Genomic DNA, 19,823 nt, shown 5'->3' with positions numbered 1-19,823 from the left:
TGATTTTCTCTCCCACAACTCTCCAGTATGATGGTACAAATAAGAGACTAGCTGTCACCACATGGCTGTGTCCTGAATTATATTCACGATGACAGGGGCTGTATTTTGTATTTTTGGACAGGTTTTAGATGTGCAGTCCAGTGCACACTGGTCAGTTTCCTGTTTGATTTGGTGCTGTTGCTGGCTGTAATACCCTGTGATTCCTTTTCAGCTGCGATCTGAAGAGCCCGGAAACTGTGTCTGAACAGCATGATAGTGGACACTTAGTGGACACTCAGTTGACAAGTATCCATGAAAAACCCCTGCAGTGAGGAAACACCTGGGGCTTCAGCTCTCAATTCTCTACTCTGTCGGTAGTGGTTATTAAGCTTTCACAGTATTTAGAATTATACCTGCATTGCCCTTCTGTTCTTAAGTCATATTTGTGAGCTTTCTTTCTTAATGCTTAATCGTATAATTTTGCTTCATTCTACTGTACTCATCCTGTACCTTGACTTGCACTGTTTTCCTCTAGTCTTTATTTCAGTAGGTTATACAGTCACATCATGACAGGCACAGGCACCGTGGAGCTTCTGCCTCTCAGCACTGAAGCCCTTCGGTGCTTTCTCCATGGAGTTCGGATCTTCTCCCCTGGTGAGGAGTCGTACTGGTTTCCTCCCACAGCCCAGAGACGTCCTAGTGGATTTATAAACTTCTGGGAAGACTGGCCCTGGTGTGAGTGTGTGCTCGTGTCTGTGTGTGTCTGTTTGTGTCAAGGAGTGGCGTTCTGCCCAGGATGTAGCCTGCTTTGCGCCTGTTGCTTGCCAGGCCAGGCTCTGGCTCCCCCCATGACCCTGAACTGGACCTCAAAGTGTTTAGAAAAAGTACGGATGGATATTGTCACATTCTCATCTCAGCTTACTCTGTGCACTGTGTAAATGAGTGCTAATTTAATTAGTGCCTTTTTGTATTTGCTGGGTATCCTCCTTTTGTTCTTAAGATGTCCTACTTTTGTGCAGTTATATATACTGAAAAGTTTTGATTTCAGGAAAACAATCTAGACATTGGCCTGTGGCAGCTTTGCCTCACCGTGCTGCACCTGGGGGCATGTTTCAAGTCGCTGGTCCTGACAGGATATCCTGTAGCTTCTCAACACCTTCACCGGAGCACATCAAAGACCCTGCACTGAGCAGACAGGAAAAGGAGCCTTGTGCAATGAGCTGAGACACAGACACAGAGTGGCAGAGCTCATTGAGCCCGTTACTCGCGTTTCAATCCTCAAGGAGACCTGGCTGGCATTGAAATGTTTGCATTTAGTGGGCATCCTTTTGGAAAAGAATTCGCTGTTGTTGAGGAGGAGCTGTGCAGCTCAAAGCTGGGAGGGTCAAAGTGGGGTGTGTGTCAGAAGAGTGCAGAGTGCCAGTGAAACATACAGATTCCCAAAAGACTACATTTCACTCTGCTCCAGCCATTACAGCTGCCCAGTGCAAGTGTATGGTGCAACAGATTGATCTCCTAAAACTGCAGGGGTGGCTTGGCTTGTGTGTCTCTGTGTATTCATGCCATCAACCGCTGCCACACAGTCCGAAGATTTCAGAGTGGTTCCGAACTCTCTTCTCACTAAGCTCATTGCTGATGTCAGTGCCATGACTGCCCATCCCTCTGTCAGGGACTCCAAGCTGTATTAATACATCTGTATAGAACAGAGGGATAGTCACAGACATGTCAATTTCCATTTTCTGTAGTGTCATTCTAAATGCTTCAAGAAACCCAACTTTCAGCACAATAAGGTAAGAAACAATGGAGATGGCTGTGGGGAATATGATCGAAAAACAGTACAAGAACAAACCTGTAATACCATGAATTTTAAGAGAGAGGATTGTATACAGTATATACTGTATAATATACAGTATTTGTCATCTAAACGTAAAATAAATACTGAGGTAATTCACTGTAAAGGCAGTATTATTAAAAACAGAAGCACTCAGACAAAGAGGACTGAGCTGTACTTGTATGAAAAGAGGTAGCAGGGCTGTAGTCACATCCTGCCGATATTTCATTTCCTGTGAATCTCCTATGCACGCTTCACTATTATCATAGAAACCATGACAACCACAGATATTAATATGAATACAGAAGTATTTCAGTATTGTGCTGGCTTCTGGTGGAGATCTAGTCAGATGCTTTTCATGGCATCATTACAGAATTTCAGTCATTCTGTTCTGCTGTTCTGGTTTGAACTCTTGCCTTGAGCAGGTTAAATAAGGTATGTTAATGACAGCAATAGTGCTTCATCAGAAAATCACAAGCAAAACAAAAAGAGACAGTCAGCACATGTGTTCCCTTAAAACGAACTGTCTTCACAGGGACATATAACGACGTCATTCGAACCCTTTCTTCTATATTAGAAATTAGAAAGAGCAAGTTCAACTAAGTTCAGAGATAAGCAGGATTTAATTGAAGGCATCCAGTTTGACAGAAATCATTAACCAAAAGCCAAGACGAGAGTGTCCAGTGCTCCCAGTGTTCATTCCTGGTGTGGAGACTCCGCAGCGGTGTGAGGTCACAGCAGGTGCCCCAGAGACAGAGCGGACAGGGCTGCGCCGACCAGCGTGAGGGAGGGGAGTGCCAGGCCAGCCCCGGCGGGGGTGAAGGGCTCGGTGTGTCTCATCAGCCAGTCCCGCTCCTTCCTCAGGCCCTGCTGCTCCAGTTCCGGCACCAGCTCCTCGCGGATCTGGCGGTAGTACCTGTCCAGCCAGTCCACCTGCGACACAGGACGCGTGGTGCTCATTACCGCCGCGTGGCGTCTGCCCGTGCTTCTTGTGGGTCACACAAGGAAGGTCAGATCCTAATCTCACCTCCTTCCCCTCTCCTGTGTATACTGTATGGGTATACAGTAGGTTATACTGGTCATTGTTTCTTAACGCCTGGGTGTGACACAAGGAGTTGTGGGCATTGTGTAAAACACATTATGCAAAACATTGAATTCAAAGCTTAAACGGACCAGGATCTTCAGGGAGAAGACTTATCCCTGGTGCTTGGCAACATGAAGCCAGAGCTCTGATGACATTGGTGCCAGCTACAGTCGCCAATTTCTATTTCCACACGATCCGTTAAAGCTTTTTAAGCAGCATGTGAACGATGTGATTATGCCACTCATTGCTGCTGCCTTTCAGAAGCTGCGTGCTCTAGACGGAGCCACATGTCAGATTCTTTTACCCGAGTAGTTGCTGGCTTTGCATGAAAATCCCCCGGGTTGAGATAAGATCAACGGAACCGTGAAGATAGTTACCGTAGTGTGCTTCCGAGGGGGTTTTGGAGGAAAATCTCCACACGTGCACCCTTCAGCAGCACCTTAGGCCATTTTGTATTTTCGAAACGAAACAAGCAGGTATAGAAAGGAAATGTCATTGCCCGAGTCAGGGCCTTCACCTGTTCTCTGCTCAGGAGGGAGGCGTCTATCAGCTTCCTGTCATACGGGACCAGCGACACCGTTTCAAATGTCAGGTAAGACCAGCCAAACTGCGGCAAAAACACACAGAAGACTGCAGTGAGTCACTGTTAAATGACACAGGGAACAATGAAGGGAACGAGCTCTGCCCCTCCCAACAAGTCCCTTAAACCAGGAGACAGGAGGAGGGCAGAGCAAGAGAATCTGTCCTGACATTCCGATATCCTGTACTGAATTTCTCTTGCAATGAAAGCTCTTGGAAGCACTGCTGGAACACTACAGATTGTCTCCCTTGTCTCTAATCTCCCGTCTCCTCCTTCCCTTCCAAACCCAGAAGTGATCCTTTGCAAATGGTCTTGTCAGATTTCGCTCATGATGTATGATTAAGCTATACTCCACATCGCGAGCTGTCTTGCAGAACAGAAATGTTATGAGGTACACAAGAAAATGTGTTACTTCATGTCTTGCACATGTGGAATTTGGAAGTGGAAGTGGTATTGGAAGTGGGCTTTGGACTGACCTGATTTTAAAGAATATCCCAATTTTTGTATGTCATCTGCCCTGATTGAGAACATTCTGATACAGATACATATTGATGGACACCTCTATGACAAAAATCAGGCAGGTAGTTTGGAATTACAACCTTACTTTTGTTTCTGCTTCTACTGCAACAGCAACATCTTCTATTCTTATGCCAAACTCATTGTCTTGGTAATACCCAGGCTCTAGGAAAACAGACAAGGGTTAATACAGGTCTGCCCTGTGCTCCAAGGGTCCTAACATGTCAGAATAATCAGAAGACAATTTGTGACAAATGTTTACGCTGTGTGGTTCAATGAAACAAGATCATTTCGTTGCACAAAGTATTCTGATGGCATGAAGCAGCAGTGAAACAATGCTCACTACTGTGCTCTTTGTTTGCAAACACATTATTCTGCTTCTTCAGACTCTGCCACTCAGCATGGGATTTTTGTCAAGGTAGCAGCAGCAGGCTGAACATTTCTGAAAAGTAACTCTGCATGTGTCATGACAGTGTCAGGGAGAAAAAAAAGCTATTTGGTTATCAATTCCTAAAACGACCTTCCATTCTAAGACACATCATTCTTGGTGAAAGGTGGACAGTGATCATAAAGGTGGTCTGGTGGTGCTGAACTGTCATAGTGTGGCTGGCTTGTCTGAGTCGCTCTAGAAAGAGTCTTCAGGATCAGGCTTGTAGAGGATAGCGCATGTCTTACCTATAGAGGTGAACATTCCCTTTTCGAATGGAACGTTATTGGACTGAAAGCCTACAGGCCCTGTGAGGAGAGATCACAAGGGGATCAGTGCACGATAAGGACATTTGCCAAAGATAAAGCTTTAAGGGTTCTGAATGTAACTTTAAAGTAAATTATAGGCATAAAGACCATAAAAGCTATATTTTATAAAGGTAGTATGACAGGCAGAAAAAAGCTTATAAAAATAGTTTTGGTCTATGCCTTTAAATGTGCACTCAGACTCCTGAGTCCCTGTCAGATCTGTACAGAACAGGGCAGCAGAACCCCAGTCCCCGAAGGACAGAAGTTTTCTCATTTTCTTTCCACCTGAGCCCTTAATTACCCAAATGAACTCGTTAATTGCTTATCTGGACAAGTGGAAGCCTCTCCCGGAGCGGCTGGAGGCCTGCAGTATAAACCCTGCGGGAGGAGCGGAGCTGGGCTCCCCTGGTGAACACAGAGAGATCCTCACCAGGGCTGTGATCACTCTCGTCTCAGAACAGGAAGGGGGAGCTCCTGGTGGGAATGGAATGCTGCCGTCCCGACCGAGCGCTCTTACATTCATGGACGCTGAAGTAGTTTCCGATGCCATGACCTGTTCCATGGCCATAATTCAGACCCACTTCCCACAGTGCCCTCCGTGCCAGCATCTCGATGTTAATACCTGGCACAGAGAAACACACGGGGCTCAGCGATGCAGATCATTTCCGGGTCTCGTGCTTTGATTTCATGGTATATAATGATCACAGGATTTATTTTGTCATCATTTCCCAAACATACAGTATATATACAGTTTCTAGCAATATGTACTGTATAAAGTACATACCGAACTGAAAACATGCTATGTGTTTTATAGAAAAATGTCTTAAAAAGACAAGATTTTTTGTGACGTACACAAGGTTTAAGTTACAAAATCGTACACAATATAAAATATAGTAAAGAAGACTAAGTACAAAATGTATACTTTACTTCTGTGCTTCCTGATAACAGTCTGTCTTTTCCAGTCATGTGTATATTGTTTTGAAGGTGAACACATAAATAAGAAATCTATAAGGATTGAACACTTTCTCTTCAACAGTTTGTTGCTCAGAAGCATACGTTCAGTTCTGTACTTCTCTGCACCACTCTCTGGGCTACTAAGCTGTTAAGAAACAGTGTCTCATTTAACTGGTAAGAAACCTGCCTCTAGTCCCAGCTGGGAAGACAAGTCTTGATAGATCGATATTTCCCATCAGCACTCTGGTGAATGCCTCCTGCGTTTCAGAAACAGAGAACAGTTTGGTGTGACTTTGCGGACAAAGTGGATCAATTGTTTGCCGTTGTGTTGTGGAGTAAAGGCTCTGTGTTACAGTGCCCACGGAAGTACAGGCTTCCTTCTGACTCTGTCACCCTCACCTTTTGGAAGTCTGTGGGCGTGCCCCAGTGCACTGTGCGGGTGATGTCAGTGGTTCCATCCCTAGGATGAAAGGATGAAAAAATAAAAGGATGGATAAATGTAAAAGTAATCCCGAGCTACAACGATGTTATAAAGAAAACTGACCTGGCTGCTCTTCCGAGCGAAGCAGACAGACACAGTGTGCAGAATGTGCACAGTCCTCAGGTCTGCTCGGAAACTTCAAACTGAACAGGCTGAGCAAGATCAGAAGACACAGGAAGCAGAAACTGGGCTAAAGGAACAACGGTGACCATCTGACACAGACTTGCCAAGCAGAAAGGGAAAGGTGATTCTCCTGGGTTCGTGGGCATTAGATAGAAATTTTTCTGCAAAGAGTAACAACAAAACAATGGCCCGTCAAGCAGGCAGATGGTGTTTTCTGTGTACTTCAGCACTTACAGGTACTGGCCTCCAGAGTCAATGAGATACATCTCATCAACACGCAGGTTCCTGTTGGTCTCGTTGCTGGGGCTGCCAGACACAACCGAAGATAACAGTCACTAACTGAGAAACACATCTTCGCACAGGGAAGTGAACGGAGGAAACACATTTGAAAAATAAACAAAGGAAAAGCATTTTGACAAACTCATATCTGCAGAAAGAGAGAACCATCTATTGTTCTGATATCATAACACCAGAACTGCTACTGCCTGGGAGTGCTCCTACTTGGAGGATCCTACTCACAGTATTGTGATTGCAGAAATGCAGAACGTTCAGTACCTGTAATGAGCCAGAGCAGCATTTGGTCCGCTGGCAGATATGGTTGCAAAGCTGGGTCCTACACAGTTAGCCTGCATACTGAAAAAAAAAGTATCAATGTTTCTTAAAAACAGTGGCACCGTTGCTATTTCTTTTCTGTTCCAGCTAATTTGGAATTCTCTATTGCTAATCAGCTGAGCCCCTGGCTCACACACAGCACAGGAGGGGTGCGCCCTATGCAGTTTTTCACACCGAGGGCCCCACAGCTCCTACAGCTGTTACCGAGTTCACGTGCGCGCACCCGAGCGAGCGATCGCGTCTCACCTGCGCTTTTCTTCCACATAGCGGGCGGCGGACAGCTCGGTCTCCTTCCCCGCGGGCACGCTCTCCTCCAGCCACACGAGCAGCTGGATCAGGGCCACTGCATCCCTCACCTGTGGAGCAGCACAGACGGGTCCCCTCTCAGCGCACCACGCTCAGAGTGCCAGGACCCGCAGGGCGGCAGACAGCAAGACACCCCCTGGGCCTACAGCTCAGCCCAGGCCAACCCAGCTGGTGGATTTAATCCTAATCGATTTATTTTCTGGCCATAAAATCCTTTCCAGCGGGAGATGAGAAAATAAATGAAAGCAAAATGAAAGTGGGAACAGGAGGAAAGGTGGACACACTGATTTCAAAGGCTCAGTTAATTCTCCCCCACCGTGAAGAACTGTCAGCGTTAGTTGCCTTGTATACCTACATGAGCTTTCCTCAGGGCTCTCTGCTCGGTGGCGTCCTTCACTGATTTAGTGATGAGGACAGGAGAGTAGGCGCTGGTCAGGATCTTCTCCTGTAAGAGCATCAAGGCACAAAGCAGGGTGATGAGGATGACGACAACGATGATGGTGGTGATGATGATGATAGCAGCGCAACAGATCATTTACCTCTGGGGTAATCAGCTCATACAAAGCATAGTTCGTGTATTCTGTTCCAATCCAAACTCTCACGCCGATGGTCACGTTAACATAGTTCACAATATTTGCCCGTACATCTTCGTAGGACAGTATCTGAGTGCAGTTTGCACTTTGACAGCCCGCATCCAGATATTCCTCAATCTCTTTGGTCACGCGACCTGGGTGTAAGAAAAGCCTGTTCAGTGTAGAAGAAAAAGAAACATTCCATTAGGACGACTTGCCCAGAACGTCACCCCTCATCCCTTCTGTACGCCCTCATGTCTCAGTGTGAGGGCTGTGCGCATGTCTTAACCAGAACGATCTGGATTTCCCTCCCCAAGCATCGGGCCTGGCGCAGCAAGAAACTTCTTACCAACCTAATGAAAAAATACTTGATCTAAAGGAGAACCGCAAAAAAAAGCCACATGAAGAAAGAATATTTTAATTGCACTCATTCAAAAAAGCTTGATCTGATGTTATTTTCTACCCCTTTTAGAAGTGCTGGTCTTGATTTGTCTTGGCTAGGGCACAGTGAGATGAATGCAGCTCCAGCCCTAGGAGTGCTCCTGGGCCGTACTGTGACTACAGAGTGCCCATCCTGTTCCCCAGCAACTTCCCCAAGCAGTGACCTCTAGGGCATATGGCTGTGGCCCCAGGCCTGGGACACGTGGAGACTCGGGTCCTCTCTGGGCCACCTCCTCAGCGACCGGCATCTCACCAGATCCGGTCGAGGGCCAGCAACGTGTACGAGTAGAAGAAGGGGTTGTAGGGGATGTCTTTCCCTCTCAGATTGAAGAGCCCTGAAATGTACAAGAGAAAGGTATCAGTGTCTCCCCGGAAGGCTTCAGGGTTTGACAGCAGCACCCCCATCCTTCAGTTACAACTCCAGTAGCCCCTCAGCAGCTCCACGTGGCTGATCAAATATCCAAAGACAGTGTGCTACAACCTCCCTTGCTTAGCTGGCAAAGGCACTCGCTGGGGTTCGAGCCTGGGTCACGTCACTAGCCGGCTGTGACCAGGATTCCCTGCGGGGTGCAGCACAGTCAGCTGAGCGCGGCCGAGGTGAGGGTGGGATTGCTCTGGTGGGGTTCTCTAAGCTCTCAGTGATGCAGCACGCCCAGTACCCATCCGGGCTCTTACAGGCTTACAGTGCTGTTGCTGACAGATGTCCCCCTCCTCCCACATGCAGCTGTTCCTGAGGCCGTGGCTGGAAGGGGGCAGGTCAGAGGAGTCTGCTGGCGCTTCCTCATTCTCTAATCTCCCCGTGTGTGGTGGCAGGGTTTACTGTTGTGAGTCAAGCATGACAGACTTGGCCGTTCGAATATGGGGGGAGATTGTGGGCGATTCTGATTTTTGTTTAAAAGAAAGAAATAAAAGAGAAAGACTCGTGCCCTCCATTTCCTCTGGTCAATGGGTTCCCATTGATGGGTTGGCAGTGCTTTCAGTCATTCAGATTTAATATCACATAAATACTTGTGATACTTGTGAGCCTGGTCAGTACCTGGATGGGAGACCTCCTGGGGAAAACTAAGGTTGCTGCTGGAAGAGGTGTTAGTGGGGCCAGTGGGGGGCGCTCACCCTGTGGTCCATGTGGGTCCTAATGCCCCAGTATAGTGACGGGGACACTATACTGTAAACAGGCGCCGTCCTTCGGATGAGACGTAAAACCGAGGTCCTGACTCTCTGTGGTCATTAAAAATCCCAGGGCATTTCTCGAAAAGAGTAGGGGTGTACCCCGGCGTCCTGGCCAAATTCCCCATTGGCCCTTACCAATCATGGCCTCCTAATAATCCCCATCTATGAATTGGCTTCATTACTCTGCTCTCCTCCCCACTGAGAGCTGATGTGTGGTGAGTGTTCTGGCGCACTATGGCTGCCGTCACATCATCCAGGTGGGGCTGCACACTGGTGGTGGTGGAGAGGAGTTCCCATTACCTGTAAAGCGCTTTGAGTGGAGTGTCCAGAAAAGCGCTATATAAGTGTAAGCAATTATTATTATTATTATTACTTTTTTGGACCTCATAATACATGTGATACTACAGTTGCATTATCATACTGTATTGTGAAAAAAAAACCTTGCATGCATGATATATTTGTGGAACTCCTGCTGAAAGGGACAGAGCGCCGTGCCAACTTGCCACGGTCAGCTGTCACCAGGCCCAGCGCAGCGAAAGACCTTACAGGCAGTCTCATCCAGCGCAGAGAGCAGGACCGCGGTGGGCTTGTAGGGGTTCTTCCTCATCTGCTGTCGGATCTCTTCCACCTTCATCTGCCAGGTCCTCTCTGCCACCGGGAGAAGCAGAGCATGACAGAAAGGGGATAAACATTGATAAAGATATATTTAAAAAACAATAAATACCTCAGGCTCGCAATCACTATTAACTTTATGGTTTTCCACATCTGCTCTGATTGTGATTACCCAGAAAGAAGTCCTGAAGGGGAAATAACCCTCTATTACTCTCAAGCTGTGCTGCTGCCCTCCCTTCTCTGCCCCATAAGGACATGATAACCTGCTGTGACAATATCCTTAAAAATGGAATGAAACATTTTTATTGCTGCAGTAATGATGCCATTCAAGGAAAAATGGATTGCCTTTATCTGTGGCCTGTTTTGTCTCCCTTCAGATAAGGAAAACACTTCAAAGAGTCAGACACACCTGTGACGCTGTCAGGCAGCTTTGTGATTGGCTCTGAAGGGGCAGCAGGGCGGTCCTTCCACACCTTGTCAATCAAGTTATAGGGCAGGGACTTCAAAACGCGATTGGCTGGGTCCAGCTTCCTGCTGTAAGCCTTCCATGTGTCTAAGGAGCAGAGAGCCAGCAAATGAAAAATAAAAATTCTTAGAAGAAGAAAAAAGGCACAAATGTTAATTGTAGCATTTTTCTTACTTAAAAAGGGTGATTCTGTTTTTTTTCCACTTAAAAAAGCAATATTTCTATCATTCTTGTATTTGCCTTTAGAGACATATCAAAGACATCAAAACATAGTCAAGCATTGTTTGAGAGATCAAATCCTAAAAATCGCAGGTGCTGCTAAGATTAAATGTTTGCAATTTCAGAAACAGCAGTTCAGCGAAAATGTATTTGTTCAGCTTTTTGGCAGGAAGATTAGTTTCTCCGCATAAGGGAAGAAACAAATAAAACGACTGCAGACAAGACGCAGTTGAGGAACGAGAGAGATCTTGAAAGCACTGGTTAGAATGTATGGTTTAGTGTCCATGTTCTGCAGGAATGTGGTCCACCAATCTTCAAGACTTTCCAGGCCACGAGCTTTCACTCACTCCTGCCAAGCCCATCATTAGCTTGGCCAACCCCTCAGCACTTCTGATGTTCGGCCTGCTCCTCCTCACCTATGGAGAAGAGAAAGGGGTCGAACCCGACCTGCTCCCCCTGGGCAAGCTCTTGGATCAGCCAGTCTGCAATGCTGTCGATGTAAGCTGAAAGACACCAGCACAGCGGGCAGGGCTCAAGCAGCAGGGCAGCAGTGCAAGAACAAGAATCAAATGCCACCACAGAACCTTTTACAAACAGATTCGTTTTTACCTTCACTACAATGTTATCTACTAAGAAGGGTCTGGTTTTACAAGGAAAGTGGCCCTTTACAGCTACCAGTTTGCCTTCGCCCTGCCGGTCTGTTTTTGTAAAGGTGATAGTGCACATCTGCGACATGGTTATTCAGACATCAGAGATGTGAGACTGGGTGAGAAGTGTGTGCCTGATTCACACACACGTCACCGGATCTCGTAGGTTCTGAATATCTTCAGTCCTCATAGCTCATACACCGAGGAGACAGGAAGGCCTGGTTCATGTGAGCGCATGTGTTTTTATGCATGGTCCTGTGCTTTAAATAGCTTCAGATCGGGACAAGTTTGTTACAATTTAAAGGAAAAGGACACTGTGAGTGAGTGCCCTCTCAATGGTCCACAAGACACCTTGATTCTGACCATGTGTGTGTGAGACATTCAGTGCCTTGGAACATCCCAATCTGCTGAATTACAACTGATCTATAAGCCTTTTTTAATCAAAGCCTGAATGCTCAAGCTACTTTCATGGGTAAAAGAGCTTAAATGCAAGAAAAATCTGCAAATGAAAACACTAAAACCACTGAATTACGCAGCCCCCTGCATGAATACTTCATGGAGTTACAGCTGCTTGTCTGGTGCAGAGTGGCCACCAGCTCTGCACACTGGGACAGGGCGGTCTGAGCCTGGCCCTGCATCTCTGCATGTGTCCAGCTCCACTCACAGGCCCTGACCAGCTCCCAGTTACAGTCCATCTGGCGCTCGGCCTGGGTCCAGTACCGGCTGTCGGTCCACAGAACCGCCTTCCCCTGCGTCACCACTGCCGTGCCTGGGGAGAGACAGCACCTGCTCTTCACTTCCTGCTTGTTGGGAAACGGACGTTTGAGGATTTCGAAAGACGAGCTGCTGGGCGGCGCAGTCTCGCGCCACTGAGAAAGCGGTCCAGTCGAGCCAGCAGATCGGGGCGGATTACCTGCGGAGCCGCTGAACCCCGAGATCCAGGTATGCCCGGCGTCTCGCTCTGCAATGTACTCGCTCTGTGAGGGGGACAGAGACACACGGGTGACTTGTTTTGCATGACAAGGCCGCTCTCACTGGCCTGTGAGCAACGGGAAGGGGGCGTGGGGCTGATTTCAATTGGCCCTGCATTCTTTCTATCGGCTGCAGGTGGTTTAAACCTGCTTCACCCCCGTAGACCCAAATGTTTATATGAAACATTTTTTTTCATGGAAAGAATAGACATTCTCTGGACATCATCAGAAGAGTTACTTTACTGACAGAAGTCAGTAATACAGTAAATAAATGCATAGATAAGGCAACTGTAGCTTTTTCTACAACAAAGCCTTTGAAAGTAGTGATAAAGTGATCAGAACTGCTTCTCTTATTGTGTTCTGGTATCATGAGCTTTAGAATATTTGGTAAATGTGGAGAAAATGTAATTCCATAAGAGAGGAATACTGGTAACCCAGCAGAGGGCGCTGTGCTCTCCAGGGAACTGCAGTGAGAGCGGTCTGCAGCTGTACCAGGTGGGCATCGGTGGCCGGAATGATGTAGGCGCGGATGTTTAGGGGCTCCATCTCCTTCCTCAGAGCCTGGAGCCTAAGCGAGGTGTTGACTGCAGTGGGAGGAAGATACTGCAACACAAAGAGAGATGGATCAGGCAGGAGAGCTTTGCTAAGTGCCCAGCACTCTTGACTCGCGTTGTCTTCTCGCACCAGGGTCTGATGCACTGCTGTTCCCTGCGCTGCTGTGGTCAAGCTGTCACTTTCTCACTGATTCAAGACACCCCTTCAGTGCCACTCTTCAGGGGCCTCAGGATGCTTTTCAATCTTTTACCTCCATACGGTTTAATAGCTCTGCCTCTATACTCACAACTCTTGCTCACGGTCATATTTAATAAGGCGTGATGAACTGTGTGCTGAAGGTGGATTCTAACCACAGGAATGTGCCAGTTTCACACTGGTGTTTGGGGATAAATAACAGACAGAAGACACTCTCTCTTAGCCTCTCTGTGAATAAGGAGACTGTTCTCCTTGCTGGACATCTGAGGTGTAGGAGTTGATTTATTCTCTCTCCCTCCCCTGTTCTGGACATATCCTTGCCCAGACCAAGCCGGCCTCCCTGAGACTGTCCAAACACTCAGTCCTCAGGGAGCTGGGCTAAAGAGCTGTGGCCAAGGGATAAAACACTACGCCACTGGGGCTTTCATACAGAGGCCCTCTGACAGCACTCCTTTCTCACTGTTTGTCTTCCCAGGTGACACAATGCCGTCGAACTCGCTCTGTTTAGCCTGTAGTTTTCTGCGGACACTGCAGTTGGAGAAGTGACGGCCCAGAGATGGCTGCGGTCGTACCGGAGGCGTCGCTGAGCAGTTCCTTGCGCTGGTTTGTCCCACGCCAGGCTGGGCAGCCCCGCCGGCGTCCTGCAGCAGCCCTGCGACGGCACAAACACATGGAGGAGGACACAGTGAAACAGTGCTCCACTCCTGAGCGCCTGCAGCTTCCTGACCGGAAGCTCCCCGCCACACCTGGTCCGCTGGCCTTATCAAGGTGTGTGCACCGATACGGAGCTAGGTGACAGAGAGGCCGTGTCACAGTGACAGGCCAGCTGCGGCTTGTCCCAGGTTGCAGCCATTTTCTACTGTCAGTTAAGGGCTGGTGTATATAAGGACATGAGAAATGTACTGTACAGTAGCTGTAGATCTGGCACAGTGGAGCAGTAATAATAATAATAATAATAATAATGATAATAAATCAATACAATTGTAATTGATTATCCAAATGCCTGTGTAAACATCATTTGCAAAGTGAGTTGAGTTAAAGTAGGACTCCAGTGTTCCTGTCTTTTCTTTCCTACATGGAACTGAAACATTTCCTCTTCATATAGAATAAAAGCCATTTTATTAAGTCAGCTCTAAGAGACCAGCCTATGCACTCCAATTCCACACCCAGGTTCATCCTTCCTGATACAGGACGAAGGACAGGAGGTCACCTGCCATGACCCGCAGCGCTGAAGAGTTTCACAGGCTCGGAACTGCCCACAGGAGTGAAGAACATGCTCAACTTCCCAGGTAACCTTGATTCTGCCCAATCTAACTACGTCCACTCAAAACATTCCAATAAAGCCCAGAAGTAACATTGCTGCCAGAAAAATAAGCTGGTCTGAAGTAGTTTCTGTCCATCTGATTCAGTGTGAAACAAATGCGCACACATCAGTGATCCCCGATGAAAACATCGCACCATTACACACAGCGGTGCTGTCCAGGCTGCATGTGACTGAAGGGACCAGGCAGCTGCCTGGCAATACTGCAGCCCAAACTCAGGAGTCTCAACAGCAAGACTAACGCAAACCATAATAGCACGTGGAAGAAAAGTAAATTGAAACTCTACCTCCTAGGGCGAAAGCCAAGAACAGGATCCCAAAACATGGAGCCATCACACGAGTCCGGCCTCTTCACAGCAGGGCCACAGCTGGGCGCGTGTAGTGTAGTCTGCCGTGCAGCAGGCTCTGGGACTCTCCAGCTTGCCTGCAGATAGGGCCACTCTCGTGTAGCAATCATGTGGATAGAATGTGGAGGGGGAGGACCTTTCCAGGATATGGGCTGGCTTCATGCTGCGTCCTTACACACTTAAGTGATACAAACTGCCCTTCTTTTAACAGCAAGCTGTTTGACTTTGAACTTGCGTTGCGTGCTGAAAATGAATTCTGCACGTGCAGTCCCAAGGTTCTCTAGCTATGGTTCACCTGCTGTTCCCTTTCCTTCAGCATTTTCTTACTCCCTTCCTGCGTCGGTGCGAGCTCTCCCTCTGGCTTCCCTATTGGCTCAGCGCTGTAAAAAGTGCAGCCAGAAGAGTGAAACAACGAGGGCTTCAGCTGCAGGAAACCACCCCTGGAAGCAACATGTCCTTGGGGACTAGCCTTCTTACTAAAGCAGTGAATGTCCAAGGCTGCTTTTGAGGAGCACGTTCAAAGCAGGCAGCAGAGGGGGCAGTCCATTTTCTACATTTTAGGAAGCCTGTGAATCTCTTATTGTCAAGAGTCAGTACAGCATGGGGTAGTCCGCTAAAATGCACAACAGCCTCAGTTAGATCGCAATGTCATGAAACTGTGGTTTCAGTTTTATGAATACCCTTGCCGCATAAGGTTGGCCCCCTACCGTCGGGGGCTCGAACCCGGGACTCCCGCGTGACTCAACAGAGACCCAGCCCGGTGAGCCAAAGAGAGATCTCTCTGAGAAGGGCGGTGACGTCACCTGCTATCGTACGCCGGCTCTGACACAGTACCTGTCGGCCGTAAGCGTTACAATACTAAAATAAAAACAACCACTCTGATGTTGGACAGGAAAGATATTAATTGTGCGACTCCGCAATGAATCTCTCAATTTATGCATTCTTTATTTTTTTAAATAACTTGTTGCACATATTCATGTTTGCTGGTTACTTCTGATTCTGAATTAGGAGGACAAATTACAGTCCAGGCCCGTGCTGTATTCCATTTCGTATCATTTTAGGTTGCATTGTTTCGCTTTGCCATGGAGCATACATCTATTGTGTACTATTGTGTATTGTGTACTTCTGAGTCCGAACACTGCGGCTCTGTCACTGCAGAATGACGGAACAACATAAAACCACTTTTACAGCACAATTAAGTCATAAATGTTATCGTGTTATACGGCCATGAACGTACTTTAGCCTCTGGGGAGACCGAGTCTGTAGTAAATTGTTTAAAAACCAGCCCAGTTAAGTAGTTCGTGGCGTTTCTAGAGGACAATATTCAGCTTCCTCTTAAAAGAAAACTCCATCTATCTATCTTTCCAGTCAGTGCTTCTGTTAGGTCTGAGCGGTGTAACTACAGCGGACAACCGTAAAAACAATTATTTACAATTATTGCAGTTTACCAGGGGAAAGTTGTGCACTTTCCTTCTCCGGTGTGCTGTGGTGGCGCCCAACTGCACCTCCAAGAGCCCGCCGCCAGCGCGTCTGCATTTCACACACTTACCACAAGAGGGGGCGCTTGCTCCACAGGAGGGAGCACAGGATATTTCGCTCGCATCTGTCTAGAACTCCTGAATGCATGTATTAGGAAACCAGTCGGATACAATTTTATGTCTGATAAAATATTACACTTCTATCATCCAGTTATTATAATAAGCGTAATAAAAATTATTTACTTGAAATAAAAAACCGATACATTGCATTTATTTTAGCACGGTACCTTCGTGAAATATGGAAATCGTGTGTCACGAATTTCGTGCTCGTGTTTTGGCATAACAATCCCCGCAAAGAAGAAAATCTGCTTTCATTTCGGCCTGAGCACTGAGGGTCAGCGGGTTTAATTACTGTAAGTACTGTAATTGCACGCAGGAAAAATGGATGGGAAGGTGTATGTTCCGCATGGACAGCAGGGGGCGCTGTTTGATTGCGATAACTCGCTTAAAGCCAACAGCGAGCATTCAAAGCAACGCTCCCTTTGGGTTTTTTTTTAAAGCTTTGTTTTTTTTTTCTACAGCTGAGAGGCACAAACATGGAAAAGGAGAAGGAAACGTGATCCAGCCTGAGGTGCACATGGTGCCCCAGCACAGGGTGGGGAAGAAGAAAAATCGTGCAGTTCATCATATACAGTACAGGGGCTATAGGTAACACTGGATCCGTCGTCCTAGAGTCTCTGTTTCGCAGGATTCATCAGGCGTTTGGTGCTGAAGAGATCTGAGCTGAAAGTTATGGATAGATATTAATACATGGTAGCCGTGGCAACAGCAACAGTGTGCAGAGCTGGAGACAGCGCGGCGGAGTGGACGGAGCAGTCTGCTGGGAGCACCTGGATCCGAGGCCAATCAGACACACGGCATCCAGGAGCAGCACAGCACAGCCTGGCTCGGGGTTGTATATGGGTATCGATCGAGCGGAGCAGAGAAAGTCGCCAGGAGTCCCCCCAGCCTGCGTGAGCAGGAGGCAGGAGGCAGGCACGGAAAAAAAGAGAGGAGTGGGACTTCAGGAATCGACATGAGAAGTATTTCTAACAATCCCCGCATGCCCAGATGGGCAGGGCAATCAACACTCACAGAGAATCAGCTCCCAGTCATGTTTTCGAAATCATGAGCAGTGCGCTCCCAAAATAGCCAAAAAGGCCTCGGCCCGAATGTATTATGCATGGCACTGCTTCACCTCACGATGTTCCACGGCCTGTGTTTCTCACAATCCCTGCACAGACAAGCACAGGAAGCACATCCCCTAATTCCTGTGGAGCCCATTCGGGTCGTTAGCTGTGATCGTGGGATTTGTCCTCTTTTCTGCACCTACAGCCTTCGTCCTCCCAGCGATGAGCAGGGCATGCTTCACGTGTGCTGGAGACACACAGCCACAGCGCACACAGAAACCAGCTCAGCCTGCATTGTGACAGCCTGTAAATCACAGACAGAACAACAGCAATGGGGCGCAGCAGCTCTTAACTTTCCATGGGGATGTGATTGTGAATTCCTGGCTTTGAAGTCCAAAGCATACTTGGCCTAATGCAGGCAGGCTGTAAAACAACAGTGACAATAGGAACCCTATCGCTGAGAACTGAGCGACCAGAGTCACGTAATTTAATGTGCTGTGCGATTCCGGGTCAGTAGGCTATCAAAGAATAAACACAGTATTTTACAGAGCTGAACGTTTTTCTTTCAGCACCAATGTAGGGCCTCCAGAATCTCATGGCAGGTCAAATAATTTCTCTTGGATTAGATCTAGGAGTCCCATTGGCAGGGCTGTGTTCTGTTGTTCTCCTGACCAAGTGCTAAAGCCATTTAAGTTAATGTATTTGAGATCATTTCCTTTTCTGTGGTTCGGTAACGTATTTGACTGCCACAGAGAAACGCAATTCTACAAAATGCACCAGAACTCAAATCTGATCATACCAAAGTGGAAGGGAACATTTTCCCCCATTTGCAGTATGAGCTGCATTGTATACCTTGTAATCAAACATCTTGAAGGCATTATTGTTTTGTGTGCTGATAAGATGATAGGCCAGTCAGATTCTCATCTTATTTCTTTCCCACTGCAAATGCATCATTAAGGACTATTCTCACTCTTTGATTTCTAAAGCAGCGAGCTCTCAGAGGGCTACAGCCCACAGACCTGAGAGGAGATTGGTCTGAGATACTGTAGCTGGCAGACAGTGAAGATGGATTTCATTCTGCCTGCAATTTGTGCAGTTACTTTGCACATGCAAAAGAAATATTTATATAACTGATGTAACGAAGATTTGCTTGCAGGATTCTGGGTGACCTTTGGGGCAACTCCTCCTCTTCATCCAAACCTGTAACGAGATGTTCCTCCTGGTGAAACCAGTCCCATCATGCAGCAGTTCAGAACCCCCTGAAGCAGTTGTATTTGCTTGATCCTTCTTTCCAGCACGGTGACAACCTCTGAGGTCCGGACCAGTGCGCTTTCCTAGCTGCGCTATCCAAATAGGCAAGCACATCCTCTCTGAGACCTCATGTCTTACATTAAACCATTGTGACCAAAGAATATGTCCATTTACTTTTTTAAGGAAGTAATAGCTCTTAAATGAGTCCTCCCATCCAGCTCTCCCTGCTGATGTGTTGAGCTGTTAATCCTGTATTACAGTGTTTTCCTGCTCAACGGTTCAGGGCTGCTGCTCAGATGCTCTCCGAGCCGCAGCTTCTCCTTCAGCGATCACGATCACAGAAGCTGGAGTGTTTTATTTTCAAAGCCACGCAGCTCGCCTATTACCCGCATCAGTGACTTCACCCCTGATAGGAGATGCACGAGACAGATAACTTGAAAAGCTAGCGTGACCTCGCAAGAAGAGCGGCTCCTTATCATTCTGAGTGAAGCTCTGAATGAGGAAACTCCCAGCCCTCAGCCACAAGAAAGGTCTGGACTCCCACACGTGGGACACAGGAAAGACAAAACAGACTGCAGCGAGCCTGGGGGCCGGCAGCTGTCACTCTCCCGGCTGATGGATGACTTTGCTGCTTTGATGTCACTTTCCCCCGACCGGGAGGGGTGAAGGCCGCGGAGACAGAGACTCTGTGAGCGCAGTGGGACTGCAGGGGGAGAGGGATGGCGAGGTAGGTGGACTAGGGAGCCGCTGCAGCCTGGTTTCCACTCAGGACCCAGAATCCTCTGCTGTCAGGCTGTGGCTCTGGAGCGACGACACAAGGTGCTCGGTCTGTGGATCATCCCTGAAACAAATTTCTTCTACAGTCCAAGATTTAACCCCATCTCTGTCTCAGCAATGACACTAACTTAACATTAATCCTTAAAGAAAAACTATACCCTAACCAATGATTAAACAACTTACCCTAACAGCAGTGCCTTGCCTTTTCCCTCCTCCAGTGAGCTTTCCAACAGAACTGCTAACTTGGACTCCAGATACTCCAGTAAACTCACATGGTCCACCAGTCTTTTGCACTTCTAGATCAGTGCTCCCCAGCCCTGGTCCTGTTGGAGCGCTCTGTCTGCTGGTTTTGACTCCAGGTGAGCTCTACATCTCCTCTGCTTACTGATAACTTAGACGATCTGTCTGTTTAAACTGTTGTTTACCTTGTT

General features: G+C 47.6%; 1 protein-coding gene across 1 annotated transcript; it reads right to left on the bottom strand.

Moving 5' to 3' along the window:
* Nucleotides 1-2,414: 2,414 nt before the first annotated feature.
* Nucleotides 2,415-15,044, bottom strand: xpnpep2 (X-prolyl aminopeptidase (aminopeptidase P) 2, membrane-bound). The gene is made up of 21 exons (XM_015351516.2): nt 14,658-15,044; nt 13,622-13,701; nt 12,792-12,902; nt 12,242-12,305; nt 11,993-12,097; nt 11,098-11,184; nt 10,406-10,549; nt 9,931-10,032; nt 8,468-8,549; nt 7,741-7,945; nt 7,557-7,646; nt 7,142-7,251; nt 6,839-6,916; nt 6,518-6,589; nt 6,079-6,139; nt 5,867-5,936; nt 5,243-5,347; nt 4,666-4,725; nt 4,079-4,155; nt 3,412-3,501; nt 2,415-2,743 (listed from the first exon to the last, which is right to left on the bottom strand). The coding sequence occupies exons 1-21, from the start codon at nt 14,701-14,703 to the stop codon at nt 2,543-2,545; spliced, it is 2,040 nt and encodes a 679-aa protein (XP_015207002.2). The 5' UTR covers nt 14,704-15,044; the 3' UTR covers nt 2,415-2,542.
* Nucleotides 15,045-19,823: the final 4,779 nt, after the last annotated feature.

The sequence above is a fragment of the Lepisosteus oculatus genome, chromosome 8, assembly GCF_040954835.1.
Source record: "Lepisosteus oculatus isolate fLepOcu1 chromosome 8, fLepOcu1.hap2, whole genome shotgun sequence".
In the NCBI taxonomy this organism is placed as follows: domain Eukaryota; kingdom Metazoa; phylum Chordata; class Actinopteri; order Semionotiformes; family Lepisosteidae; genus Lepisosteus; species Lepisosteus oculatus.
The sequence above is the reverse complement of the archived record's forward strand: the minus strand, read 5'-3'. Positions and strand labels throughout refer to the sequence as shown.

Excerpts from the sequence above, each read along its gene's own strand:
- xpnpep2 (XM_015351516.2), bottom strand. The coding sequence starts at position 14,703 with ATGGCTCCATGTTTTGGGATCCTGTTCTTGGCTTTCGCCCTAGGAG. Across the intron at positions 12,306-12,791 it reads CGGCCACCGATGCCCACCTG|AGCGAGTACATTGCAGAGCG; the intron begins GTACAGCTGCAG and ends TCCCCCTCACAG. Across the intron at positions 6,140-6,517 it reads GACTCTGGAGGCCAGTACCT|GGATGGAACCACTGACATCA; the intron begins GTAAGTGCTGAA and ends CTTTCATCCTAG.